The 14,038-nt window shown below is 45.6% G+C and overlaps 1 protein-coding gene across 1 annotated transcript in view; it reads right to left on the minus strand.

Annotated features, from left to right (window-relative positions):
• MAP7D2 (MAP7 domain containing 2) overlaps positions 1–14,038 on the minus strand; it is a 105,004-nt gene that overhangs the window by 3,821 nt on the left and 87,145 nt on the right. Inside the window, exons 12-17 of the mRNA XM_077770528.1 lie at positions 6,540–6,765; positions 5,686–5,790; positions 4,380–4,436; positions 3,595–3,673; positions 2,483–2,669; positions 2–109 (exon numbers count right to left, since the gene is read on the minus strand). Of these exons, the coding sequence (XP_077626654.1) occupies positions 2–109; positions 2,483–2,669; positions 3,595–3,673; positions 4,380–4,436; positions 5,686–5,790; positions 6,540–6,765 (762 nt within the window). The remainder of the gene's footprint in view (position 1; positions 110–2,482; positions 2,670–3,594; positions 3,674–4,379; positions 4,437–5,685; positions 5,791–6,539; positions 6,766–14,038) is intronic.

Here is a 14,038-nt window from a genome sequence, read left to right on the forward strand (position 1 = left end):
AAGTGCTCGGGCGTTACCAGTTCCATTTTGGTCCAGAGACATCCCAGGAATCATTTCACTTACAGGTGAAAATTCTGGGATGGAGATAAGCTCTTCTTTTGAAACAGGACTGAGATGGGGGGAAGGGAGGGACAGTAAAGGAGGAAGGCAAAGAAAAATGTGACAATTAATTCTCTTTATATATTCTGTTATACTACTTTTCGAGAGAAGATCGATTTAGAGCCAAGGCTGGTGAGAAANAGAGAGAGAAGCCCCCTCGCCCCACCTCCCCACCAAGGGAAAACAAGGGAAGTGGACTGGGCAGGACTGTGAAGGCCAAGTTCACACTGCCTACAGGAAGAAAGAAAATAAAAATTACAGGCACCAGCACTCTACTGCAGAGAAGTCAACCACTTCCAAAACCTTCAAAATGGGAAACCCAAACAGAAAGCAAATGCTAGAAGTTAAAACTGAGCCGAGGAAGGGCCCTAATCAGCACCGAGGCTTCTGGGTGCTGCTTCTCTTTAAGCAGTGCCACCTTGGTCGAGCTGTTTTTTCTCTTCGGCAGCCACAGTTTCTTCTGCTGTACGAGATGAACAATCATTTCTCCCTACCAGGGCTCCTGTGAGCATGGCGTGATCATACTGAGGAAGTCCCTGCAGCCTGTAGTAAATGTTCAGTTTAGGTGGGGGCCATTGTTAACAAGGACCCTGCCATCCACCCAATCACCTGCAGAGCAAGTCTCTCCCGTGCTTCCTCTCTAAAGTGAGGCCTCACTCCACCCTGACTTATCTAGCTCCTATCCAGTGTGTGTGGCTCTGTCTGTCTTCAATCTAGAGATGGAAGAAGGAGTTTCATAGCCGTGTCAACCAAAGGCCCAGCTCAGATGAGGTGGGTCGGGATGTGAGGTCCTGACACTGGGAGTCTTTCTTAATAACCAGAGTAAGGTTGCTGCCAAGTTCATCTGTTCTTTTCTTCCTTGATAAGATCTGAGAGAAGAATCTACAAAACCCAGTTGAACTGAAAAAACTGAGAAAATCCATTTCCCTCACACTCAGCTGAGTGTGAAGAGGCAGTAGAAGATCTAACACCATGTGTGGTGGCTGGAGCCTGGACAAACTGCCCCGTTAGCAGAAGCACCCACCCTGTTTCCACTTTGCCTCACCTCCATTCCCTGGGCTTAAACAGCTGGTCAGATGGTGAGGAGGAGAAAATGCTACAAGCTTGGATGCAACCTCCAGGAGTCACCTGTCTCTAAATGCAGGGGTGGCCACAGGAGAATGTGGAATATACTCTGAGCCCCTTCACTTTTTGAACCCTGGCTGATGCTGTGTCTTATCCCCTTCCCCCCACACAGAGACACAATGAGTAAGTAGAGATAGGCTCAACATGGGGTCGGGGGAGAGATGCTGTGTTCATGTTTACGATGCCTCTGCTGTTTCATCCTAGGGCGTGAGGAGATAGACAGCGATGGAGACCAGGGTTGTCTCCATAGAATTTGCTCTACTGGTGATGGGGTGCTGGACCCTGGGTTTTCACATAACTGGCTCAAGGCCACAGTGCACAAGTTGGGACATTTACAATCACTGTGCCCTAGGAAAGACTCTCCTCCCTAGACCCCACTCCCACAGATAAAGCTGAGAATCCACAGCCAAGGAGAGAAGGTTAAGCTCTGGCCACCTGGAGCTCTGACAGAACTTTCCAAACACTGTCATTGCCTCCTGACTCAGACAGCTGCCCCCACTCCAACTGCCCTGCCCAAGGCTCTCTGTTTCAGTGTCTCTGCCCCAACCATATGCTAACTGAATTCACCTTTTGTCTGGGATCAATTTGCCAGGTGAATTCCTTAAGATTTTAGTATCTGAAAGCAGATTAGATATTTTATCAAGTCTCCAGTGACAAGTCTACTTAAACATAAGACACCAGACACAGTGAGTCCTGGTGATGCCCCACTCAGGTCCCCTTTATGTGTAGGCGCATCCATCTGCCAGCTGCCCAGACAGCCGGCTGCTAATAGCCCATAGCTGCCACACTTTCTCTGGATAGCAGCCTCTGGCTGACAGGAATCCTATGACCGCAGAAGTTATATCTGCAGTTCCCACCTTGGGTGACCACACTCAACTGCTGATGGTAGAGTGGCCCGAAGGCTGCCTCCCTGAATCAGATCACTCTCTGGCAGAAATTCATCCTCCAGAGCTCCCATAGGATCAGCTGAAACAGAGTCCTTGCTTAGTGATTTTCCCCTGCCCCATCCTCCATCCCACCCTCCACTTGCTCGTGAGAGCTCTTTCCCGATAAATTCCGTGCCTCAGAATACCTGTCTCAGGCTCTACTTCTAAAGAACCTGACCCACGACACTAATATACCACTGACAGCTTTCCTAAATGGTAATCAAACCTACTTTAGGTGATTTAGGTTTGTAAAAGATGAAAAAAAAATCAACAGAGGCAGTGGAGTTGTTTGGAGAAGAGATGAGGTTCACAGGCAAAATAAATCAGCTTACCTCACATCCATAGACTGAACTTCTTCAGTTGAGTCATCCAGACTGTTCGATTTCCCATCAAGGGTGTCCAGATGAACAAGTCCTCCAACTGGTTTAAGCCCATTAGAGAAAATGTCTCGAGGAAAAGTTTCTGGGGCAGTACGCCCCACACCATTAACTTCCTGGCAGGTGTTCAGCCCATTTATTTCTGATTGAGAACACAAAGTCATTCTGTTAATCATAAAATACCAGAACAATGAAATAACAGGAGAAATATATATTGAGGCAACTCATTTAATCCTCTGCTTTGTCAACAGTGCAACATCCTCTTGCAAAAAGAACCCCATGTCAACAGCTTCACACAGAGAAAAGAAGACAAATGACATCGTCGGTGTCCGTGCAGGGCTCGTGACCCACCCAGGAGGCTTGGTGTCATATACTGTGCAGGTCCCCAGGCTCTGTGTAGCATTTTCTTGAGCATCAAGGCAAAGAAGAAATGTAGAATGCCTTTGAGATGGACAGGTCTTTCTGACTTTGGCTGCCATGATATACTCACATCTAAAGGAGGGGTTTTCTTTGAGAAACAGACAGAGAGAAAGAGAGACAGAGAGACACACAGAGAGAATGAATCCCAAGCAAGCTCCACACTCAGTACAGAGCATGATGTGGGGCTTGATCCCACAACACTGGATCATGACTTGAGCCTGAATCAAGAATTGGTCAGTCAACCAACGGAGCCACCCAGGCGCCCCTCACATCTAAGGAGTTTTAAGTATACACGAAAGAGAAGAGCTGGACCAGCCAGAAGTCTGGAAGACAGGAGAAACCACTGTAGAATAGCAAAGTTGGTTCTGAATAGAACCTGATCAGCTGTTAAGCTCCCTGGAAAGGAGCATGGGACAGCAGGTGGCTGGCTTCCTGTGCTGGGACTATTAGAATTACCGAGGACCCCAGAGCTTTCTGAATGGACCTGACAGACCTGTACTGGAGATGGGGACTCCCCCAAGAGGAAAACTACACAAGCCCTTACAGGAATAATGCTCTTAAGACTCATGGGTGCTCATCCCTGCAGGAAGTGCTTTGAGCCCTCACCTGCTGAAAGGAAGAACCCAAAGACCAATCCTCACACTCACCTATTTTGTTCGGGACAACTGGTTTTGTCTTATTTTCCACACACACAGGCAACTGAAGCTCTACTTTTGGGTCTTCTTTCTGAAAACAAACAGAGGGAAGGATGACTTTACATAGAAAAACAAGTGCTTTTGAAAAGCATCAAAGGGGGCCAGGCGCGTCTGACTTCGGCTCAGGTCATGGTCTCGTGGTTCGTGGGTTCGAGTCCTGCGTCAGGCTCTGTGCTGCCAGCCAGCTCAGAGCCTGGAGTCCGTTTCAGATTCTGTGTCTCCCTCTCTCTCTGACCCTCCCGTGCTCACGCTGTCTCTCTCTCAGAAATAAATAAAACATTTAAAAAAGTTTTTAATTTAAAAAAGAAAAGCATCAAAGGATATTTGGAACTTAGCTGAACCATCTGCCTATTCCATGGTTTTGAATCTTCTGAGCTTATTACAAATCAGCTGTGTTTCCCTTATCAATATGCCACCATTTTCTTTTTTATTCATGGACTACTGTGTCTCCTTCTGCATCTACACCCCCACTTCTCAGAGCAAATTTTTTATTACTACCCTGTCTCTGAAACTCCTCTCTTAGACTCCTCTTTCTATCCAGTATATGTGCTGCCACAGTGAGCACCCCTCTTTCCATCCAAGTACCTATAGCCTCCTTAGTCCAGCCAGGAACAAAGCAAGAAGAGTTCAGTTTTTTCTGGCTATTCCTCTCCAAGACCTACAATTCCACTGAACATACTGTGCCATTCTTTTCTCTTCAGTCCATAAATTATCAAAATGGTGCTGTGAACACCTACCTTCACTTCTGGAGACACATCAGTCTTCCTTGTTCTCTTCATGATTTCATCTATTCTCTGAAAACCAAAAAGAACCAGGTAAGAGGACTTCAATACCAAATAAACATAAAAGCAGCTGGGTCTATATGCAATTTTACATGTCTCAGAAAACTCCTAAGAGAGACATGTCAGCAGAGGATAATGAGTACAGAAAGGTTTTCCATTGGTTTTGCAGATATACACCTCTGCCCTATGAACAAGGTCAAATGCTTGAAAAGTAAACTAGTATCTGGAATCAACATTCAGTTTATATACCTAATCTTTTCCCTTCCTCTCCTTAGATTACCTAAAAATTACAAATCACCACNAGCAGGGGAGGGTCCAAGAGAGAGGGAGGTACAGAATCTGAAACAGGCTCCAGGCTCTGAGCTAGCTGTAAGCACAGAGCCCAACACGGGGCTCTAACCCATGAACTGTGAGATCATGACCTGAGCCGAGGTAGGACACTCAACCAACTGAGCCCACCCAGGCGCTCCACCACCTGCCATTCTAGATAGAGGGCCACCCTAGAGAAAGTGAGGCTGAGGTGCAGTCAGGAGGGGAGGCCAGAAACTGGTCTCCTAGCTCCCATGCCTAATTCAGTACAAAGCTTAGGCTGGATCTAGGACACCATGGGAATGGAGCTTCATAATCAACCTCCTTAAACCCAACTTTATCCCTAATTACATTAAATGTAAATGGGCAAAAGCACCTCAATGAAAAGACAAAGACTATCAAACTGGAGTGAAATAACAAGTCCTAACTATATGCTGTTTATAAGAGACATACTTATAAGGATACACATAGGTTCAAAGTAAAAGGATGGAAAAATATTTACCATGCAGTGATCATAAAAAGGCTGACAAAGTGAAAAAAATCTGACAAAGTGAAAAAAATCTGACAAAGTGGACTTTAGGAAAATTATTAATGGAGATAAAGATCTATTAATGATAAAGGGCTCAATTTAACAGGAGAATTTAATAATCTGAAATATGCATTCACCTAACAGTAGAGCTTCAAAACATTTAAAATAAAAGTTGATTGAACTGGAAGGAGAAATGGATAAATCCATAATCACAGAGAGAGCTTTTTAACACTCTTCTCTCAGTTATTAAGAGAACAAGATGATAGAAAACCAACAAAGATAGAGAAGATTTGAACAGCACTATCAATAAACTTGACCTCATTAGACAATTCTAAAATCACTCTACCCAACAACTGCAGAACAGAACTGGATTGATTTCCTGTTCCTGCCTCACCTTAACTCCTCCTGATCCTTAGCCCTTACCTTCTTCCTCTCCAGTCGCTCCTGCTCAATCTGCAGCATGATCTGTTCTCTTTCTAGACGCATCTGTTTAGCTGCCTCCTGAGCCTTTGCTTCTGCTGCTTCCTTCTGACAGAAATAGGTAAACCTTCTGAGAAAATACTGTAGTGGGATTCCTTGGGATATGCATATGTTCTTCTACCTTATCATCTATATCAGAGTAGATGTTGTTCCAATATTCAGTGTGGATTTACACAGCCTGCTCTATGATATAATAGACACGGCTGGGCTTCACTCATATACCCTGGGTCCACCATGCAAATTACCTGCAGAAGTTCCTATACTGCCTGTCAAGGTCTTTCTGTGTCTGAGGGCAGTCTCTGGCCATGTGCACATGGCCAGGAGTTTCAGAAAGTTAATTCCCCAAGGAATGACCTTCAACCATGAGAGACAGAAGTTGGCAGATAAATAATCCAGTTTCCTCACCCCTCAGAGAGACAATTCTAAGGCATATTCCACAGTTTCTCAGAGAGTCCCAAAGGGACTAACTCCCAGTGGTCCACAGTAAGCCACTCGTCGGTGCACTTGTACTGGCTTTCCTCTCACTCTCCTATCAGCTTCCTGGGATCTTCTCCCAAATAAACTACTGGCACCCAAAATCTCATCCCAGGGTCTGCCATCCGGGGAATGTGAACTGACATAGAGCAAACATTACAAACTTCGCTTTTATTGCTCAAAGTAACTCATATTCAATAACCAGCCCAGTTAGTTTAAGAAAAAACTTCAAGTAAACATTACAAGTCATTCAAATTTAACTAATTTTACCATATATTAACTAAGGCTCTTAAGAAGAGTCCATATGAAGACTTATACCGTACCTGCTTTTCAATCATGGCTTTTTCTTGCTTTTCTTTTTCTTGTTTTTCCTTTTCTTGTTCTTCTTTTAACAACAGCTCCTCCTTGGCCTTCCTCTTGGCCTCCTCTTCTGCCTTTCTTTTTTCCTCCTCCTCCTGCCGTTTCTTTTCCTCTTCCTGCTTACGAGCTTCCTCTTCTAGGTGAAGTCTTTCCTCCTCTGCCTTTTTTTTCAATTCCTCTCTCTCCAGCCTTTTGAGGACATAACTGTCGTTAGTAGATAATGACATGCTCAAAAGGCAAACTGCCAAAGAACTGTGTGCTGACAGGAGAGCGTAATGCATGACACACAGACATGTGCACTTGAATTAGTGTGTATCTGAATTAGTATTCACTCAAAAAACTGACTCATCTTTCCCGGAAAGCCACTTCAGCTCATACATTAAAAAACTTAACCAGGGTTGACTTTAAATTCTGTTATACAAAGAGTAACAATGTATTGATTTGAAACATACCATAATGAAGACATAAATGTTCCCCAGTAAATGCACAAATGACCACAGCCCCACCATTCTAACGTAATGACAATTCTTTGAAAACCTAAGTGAAATTAATATTTAAGCCTAATTGCAGCTGGAAAAAAACTAGAAACTTCACAATGGCTACAACTGTGCCAGTTGGGAATTTAAAGAGCAGTGACTGTGTGCTCAAAAAGTTTACTTTGGGCTTTAATTGTTGTGTGACTTCTGAAGCAGCAAGTGGAAGAAAGTGTTCAACAGAACCCTTATATTTAATATAGTCATTAAAATATCTATTTCTCATTTGTTTTACCAATATTTAAAAATCTCTTTTAGCTTTTATTCTTTGCTGTATGAAAATTAAAGGACATTACACATTTTTCATCCACAGATGAACAGTTGATGATGTAATGCTAAAGAACTCCAAGCAGTGAGGGAAAACCCTATAAAGTCTAAGCAGTTGTTTTTACATTTCTAACATTCCTGCTCACAGGTGCGTCACTTTCCTCATCTATGAAAAAGTCTAAGTAATAATACTCGTCTTGCAGTGTGTTACTCAATGACACTGTGAGATATGGGTAAGATCACGACTGCACCTGACTGTACCACTCATTGTGTGACTCTCAACATTTCTGATGCCCATTTAAAAAAATGGGAATGGCTATACTACAGGGTCCATGACATCACTGTGAGAACTAAATGAGATAGTGTAAGGGAAGCACTTAGCACAATGACTGGCCCTAAGAAGATTCTCAGATGCTTGCCCTTGTAAGCACATCTATAAATCTGTACGTTTTTCAGAAGTCACCTTTACACAAAAGCAGGTATCACTAACTTACTGGGGTGCTATTACATTTTTATAAAAAGAACAGGACTTAGAAAAATACTTCTATCCTGCAGGAACTGTGAAGGCAATTAGCCTATATGTCACCAAAGAAATGTTTAAATTTTTTAACGTTTATTTAGTTTTGAGAGAGAGAGTGAGGATGAATGGGGGAGAGGCAGAGAGAGGGAGACAAAGGATCCAAAACAGGCTCTGCACTGTGATCACAGAACCCAATGCAGGGCTAGAACTCAGGAACCTTGAGATCATGACCTGAGCCAAAATCAAGAGTCAGTTGCTTAACTGACTGAGCCACCCAGGTGCCCACCCCCCCCCCCCGCAAAGANCATTTTAAAATGTAAAGACATACTTACAGACATTAGTCCACAACTATAATAGTATGTAACATATTCTATGTTTGCAAAGACTGCGATGCCTAAAAGCACTGCTGGAACAACTGAAATCATTAACAAATATTCTGGGGAACTCTGGACAAGAGCATTACGGGGCCTAATCAGAAAGAAACTCCAGTTCTTATATTCCTCAATGAAAGACTAAGTATGTCTAACACAAGATTATCGAAATGGATGTGTCAAAAACAAAGTTTATCCAAAGATAAAACAGGACACTGTTTTAGTTCTTAACACTCACTTGACGAGATGGTTTTGACTGTCCCCAAGAAGCTAATACACAAAGGATGCACTGTGTATGAATTAATGCACAAGCTACTTCATCTTTATCTTCGGGATCTGAAGAGCCATTCGGTTTCTTCCGTTTCACCCTGAGGACTTCAGAGGTGCCCAGTGCACATACACACACAGTAAGTAACACATCCTCTTGGCCCCGAAGTCTCCATCACCCTTATCATGGTGCACAACACATTCCTCCTCCCCACAGGCCCATTAGCCCCTGCTTGTTCCTCCTGTTCCAGACAAAATACCCTTCAACCAAACTCTGCTTCCCCCAAAGTAGGTTAAAACTAGCCTCCTGTGTGAAACTGAGTCGCTCAATATCGTTTCCAAGGATGAATATTCTTTCTCTACCTGCTGAAGAAACCAGAAAGCATGGATTTGGTCATTTCTCTACATTCCCACTGCTGCAGGCTGCCCCACCCCCTTGCCCTTGCCATGTTTACCAAGTTCCCTCTGGAGTTCACAAGACCCGTATGCAGCTTTGCCACCCCTGTGTTGTTATTCCTATCACCTGCTCCAAAGCCATCCCCCCTTCCTTGCCAGGGAGATAGTACCAAAAACCTACGCATCATGGTCATCATTCAACATTTAGCAGATGCATCCTTTATCCCGGTCATTGGCCGCTGGTGAGGGTTTCACACCACATCCCTGACACATGCTCAGCCTTAAACTACTCAATCTGTGGACAAGGATGTGGGCTTCACTATTCTCTTCCTTGGGTGCTTGAGGGTTTTCTTTAAAAAAAAAAAAAACAAAAATCTTCATCATCCACATCTTGAACTCCCCCTTCCTTAATCTGCCCTCACCCCGTCCTTCAGCACCTTCTCTCCTGACCCGTCCCACGGAGCGCTGTGTGGTCACTTGCATCTGTTGCCTCTTCTCTCTCAGTGCCCCCAGGGCCTCCAACCTCCTCCCGAGCATCGTGGGGCTGGCATGGAGGCCACACTGCTGCCCAATTCCCAACCTGGGTGGCCTCCACCACCACCTGCACCCCTCCTAGGCTGCCAGTATTCATAAGAGTAAGGCCCACACAAGGCTGACTGGTCAGCTAGTCCTGGCCTCAGCTGCCACTCCAGCCTTTTATCCTCATTTCTCGGAGCCTCATGGAAACAGTCCAAACCTCTACCTTTTCTCAGTCTTCAACATCCTCCTTAGTTGATGGCATCACCAACCACTTTTCAGACAAGACGGGGGCCACCTGCTCTGGGGTTCCTGGTCTCCTCTCCTCTGTGGCACTACTGCTCAGAAAATTTCCCCTTTCTTCCTCTGCTTAGATGTGAAAGACTGTAAATGCCACCACTTGTGCTATGAATCCCCCGGCCTCCCGCACCTGTGGTCCTCCTCCCACTATCCCCTCTCTTCCTTTCTTCAGCTCCCCCTCAAACACGTGCTTTTCCATGGCCGGCAAACACTCAGGTCTCAGGCATCCCAAACAACTCTCCTCAGCCCCCTCCACCTTCTGCCCCAGCCTCCTAACATGCCACTGATGTTCAGGGCCTCTGCCCTCTCACCTCCAAGCCGGCTCAGGTCTCTGCCCTTCTCCACAGTTTCCTTCCAAAACCTCAGCTCGTCTTCTAACCCTGAGACCAACAGCCTTTCCTCCGTCTTAACATATCTTGCAGCTACACACAGCATTAAATGTCCCTCCTGCGAGGACTTTGCCACAGCCCTGCATGTGTGAGGCTGCGTCGCCCCAGCTCTCCCTTTCTGCTCGACTGCTGGAGTATCCCATCACCACTGTGCTCCAGCCCCAGGCTGTCTGGTACTTTCCTTTCTCGCTATCCACATGGTGCTATGCAAAGCTTCCTATTTTGGCTAAAGAGAAGAAAACTGGTTTGGTGTCAAGTGTACTGCTCTCATTTTTACCTACGCCCCAGGCATTGACTCCATTTCTCATCATGTGGATATTTCACAGGCACTTTAAACTTGATTTATATAAAATCAAATGGATAGGGGCACTTGGGTGGCTTAGTTGGTTAAGCATCTGACTCGTGATTTTGACTCAGGTCATGATCTCACAGTTCGTGAGATGGAGCCCCGAGTCAGGCGCTGTGCTCACAGCACGGAGCCTGCTTGGGATTCTCTCTCTCCCTCACTCTCATGTGCATAGGTTCACTCTCTCTCTCTCAAAATAAATAAGGAAACTGGGGCGCCTGGGTGGCTTAGTCGGTTAAGCATCCGACTTTCGCTTAGGTCATGATCTCNATTCTCCTAAGTCTTTAGAATCAAACCCTGGCATCGACTTTGAATCAGCCTGTTTCTGTTGATTTGTGAAAGTCTGCAGACTACAGCTGGACCACGTCTTAGATTCACACGCACTGTTCCAGGTCTATCTTCAACATACTGCATTAGCCCTTGCCTTCTCTTAAGCTGTGCCTGCAGTGGCTGCTTAGGTGGGCCTCTTTCTCCTTGTCTGCTTTTCTCATACATCTACTGAGTGGCAGTACCAGTGAAGACTGCACCCCAGTCTTTTAAACGTGCACATTAGGGGGAAGCAGGCCTATGAACAGAGAAGGCAATGTTAGTCAGCTGAACAGCTGGGCTCAGGAAGGGGAAAGAGTAGGTGAGTTCAGTTCTCTCCCAGGTGCAGGCCAGAAAGGCTACAGAGAGGGAGCAAGGCTTGACCTAGGTCTGGACAAAGGAAGATGTGTCCGGTGAGAAGCAGCAGGGGTCCATGTGGGGCAGAGTAAAAGCAGAGATGTGGAGGTGTGGCACCATGTGATCAGGGCATGACAGCGAGCTCTGCAGGCTGGTACCCAGGGACAGGTGGTGGCAGGTCACAGCCCTGAAGGCCTCCTGATGGGTTTAGATGGCTTATGTAGGCAGAGAATTCCTAGTTTATTAAAGGATGGGAGCAGGACAATGACACTTATTTGAAAGTCACTGGGGACCCAGTGTAGACAGTGGACAAAGTCCTGCACTGAGTAGAGAGGCCAGCTAGGATGCCACAGACATAGTCCAGATGAGAGCTTGTTTGGAGGTTCTAGCAGGGGAGCGCAGCTACTCATATACCCTTGACTGAGGAACGGTCCTCCTCTAGCGGGGAAGGTCGTCCTCTTCGACCGAGTGCGCAGCTTCGGGAGGGACGCACATGGAGCGGTGAGGGGGGAAGGGGACACCCGCCTAGCCAGCCAGATCAGCCGAATCAACCCTGGCGATCAATGGGGTGACAGATGTCGCAGCCAGATCGCCCTCACATCCAGACACAGTCCATATGAGAGACAACAGGGGCCAGAGCTCAGAGGAGAGGAATGGCTGGAGGGAAAGAGAAGAGAGAGACGCCAAAGAGGCAGCCCAGACAGACCTGACAAGTGGCCTTTTGACAAGGTCAGAAGACCTGACATTTGAAAACAAGGAGGAAGGGGAGGGAGCAGTTGAGAGCTGACGCTGAGACTTCTGATTTGGGTGCCTGGAGAAATGGGAGCACAGAGCTTGTGAAAGGAAAAGGAACTATGGGGAAAAGATCATAAGGTCTATTCTGCACATGCTGAATTTGAGATGCATATGGGACATACTCAAATGAAAGTATAAAGCAGTTGGGATATGGTCTCTAGGTTCTAGGCCACTGCTATCCAAGAGAACTTTCTGTGATGAAGGAAACGTTCTAGAGATTGGTGCTATCCAGTACGGTAGCTAGTAGCCGTGTAGCTATTGAGCACTTGAAATCTGGCTACTACACCCAAAGAGCTGAATTTTATTTCATTTTAGTGAATTTACATTTTTGGTAGCCACATGGGACTAGAGGCTATCATAGTGGACAGTACAACCCTAGCATGAGACTGGGCCGTAGGCATGGATTCAGAGGTCACCAGTGTTTATGCGTTAATTTAGAGCCTCTCTTGTACCAGGAAGGACTGAGGTTTACAAAACAAGAGGAAACTAGCTTCAGAAACAGATGGTAAATGAGGCAAAGGGAAAATGAGGATAGAAGGGGAGATAAGGACAGGGTTGGTTTAGCACACCAAACGCTCACCATGAAACTGCTGTGTCAAATGGGAACTGAGGAGAATGGCTGAAAAGGCAGGAGGACCACTGCTCAGGGAGGGCTTGTCAGGTGAAGCTGGCCAAGGACTGAGGGCTGGGAGCCCCGGCAACATGTGAGGGGATGAGGGGCAGACAGAGGAGAAGGAGAGGCCAAAGAAGCATGGGCAAGCTTGACAAGGTCAAAGTCAACAAAGAAATGGATTAGGAGTCTGGCAATTAGGAGGAATGGGGAGTATGAGGTCTGAACAGGAGTTGAGGAAATACAGAAAGGAAGTATGATCAGTTCTTTCAGGAGCTGGGCTGTGCACGAAATGTGAGAGAGAAAGAGAGGGTGATCGTTGGTAAAGAACTTCATCTTCCTAAGCATATAGCCACAAATATGTTACTTACCTGCTCAGAACTTGCAATCACCAAGGCCTGTCATTTGAGGTCCTGAGATTCATCTTTACCTCCTGTGACCTCCCTTTACACATCTTACGGTCCACTTAAACTAGCCCAAACACACCACTTAACAAAAAGATCTGTCACTGTTGACCACAAGGGTGGAGGCAGAAAAATCATCAGAGAAGTATAGAATTTGAAGAAGAGACAAGTAAGACCTATCCCTCACCCTTAAAAAAATCAGCAAACCTGTAATTATAAAGACCACAAAAGATTTTCCAAGGTCACTTAAGGATCAAGGCTCTATTATGTATCACTCCGAATTCAGTACCAGTGTTGAAGTGCTGCAGCATGGCTTGCTTCCTGTCAACTTAATTCTCTAAACCATACCGCACTGTACTGTGATTATCCTGAAAGCTTCCTTATCAATTTAATGATAAAATCTACCTTGTCCTCCAACATGCATTCTTCTCTGAACACAAAGATCAGAAAATCCAGAACTGTCTGTACTTTGACCAAGTGCCCTGGTACTAACAACACAGTGGTTCTCACACTTTGGTGAGCTACTGAAACAGGACGGGGCCTAGGCCTGTGTGTTTTCACTGCCTTCCCTGAATGGTTTTGACATCCCCCCCAAATTTAGGGACCACTGCCATGATGTCTTCTGTCATGCTCCAGGACTGGAGTCCCTGTACTTCTTGGTTTGTGGATAATGATGTCACTTTCCACCCCATCTAGGGGCCTCTGCTCCAACCCTCCTCCTTCTCACCTGGGGGTGAAAGTTAGGATAATTTAAGGAAACAAACATGATTTGGGCAGCAAAATCAAGATCTCTATATCTGGAACCTCCTGTCTTCAAGGAGAACCACATTTCATGAACAAAGCTCAAACTCCCTTGATGTTCTCTGAGGTCTGGCTGGTTCTAGAGTCTAAGAGGAGAATGGGAAGCCACTGGTAACATTTCAATCTGGGAATTAGGAGTTTCCAGGTAGTCTTAAAAGAGCAAAGTTCCATTACTGTTAATTACATCTAGTAGAAGCAGCGGTCTCCTGAACACCTGCCATGCAGACCTACTTTCTGCTGATCTTTCATCAATACCCAAACTCTAGAAACAAAGGTGAGTTTAT

Source organism: Crocuta crocuta, unplaced genomic scaffold, assembly GCF_008692635.1.
Source record: "Crocuta crocuta isolate KB4526 unplaced genomic scaffold, BGI_CrCroc_1.0 scaffold312, whole genome shotgun sequence".
Lineage (NCBI taxonomy): Eukaryota > Metazoa > Chordata > Mammalia > Carnivora > Hyaenidae > Crocuta > Crocuta crocuta.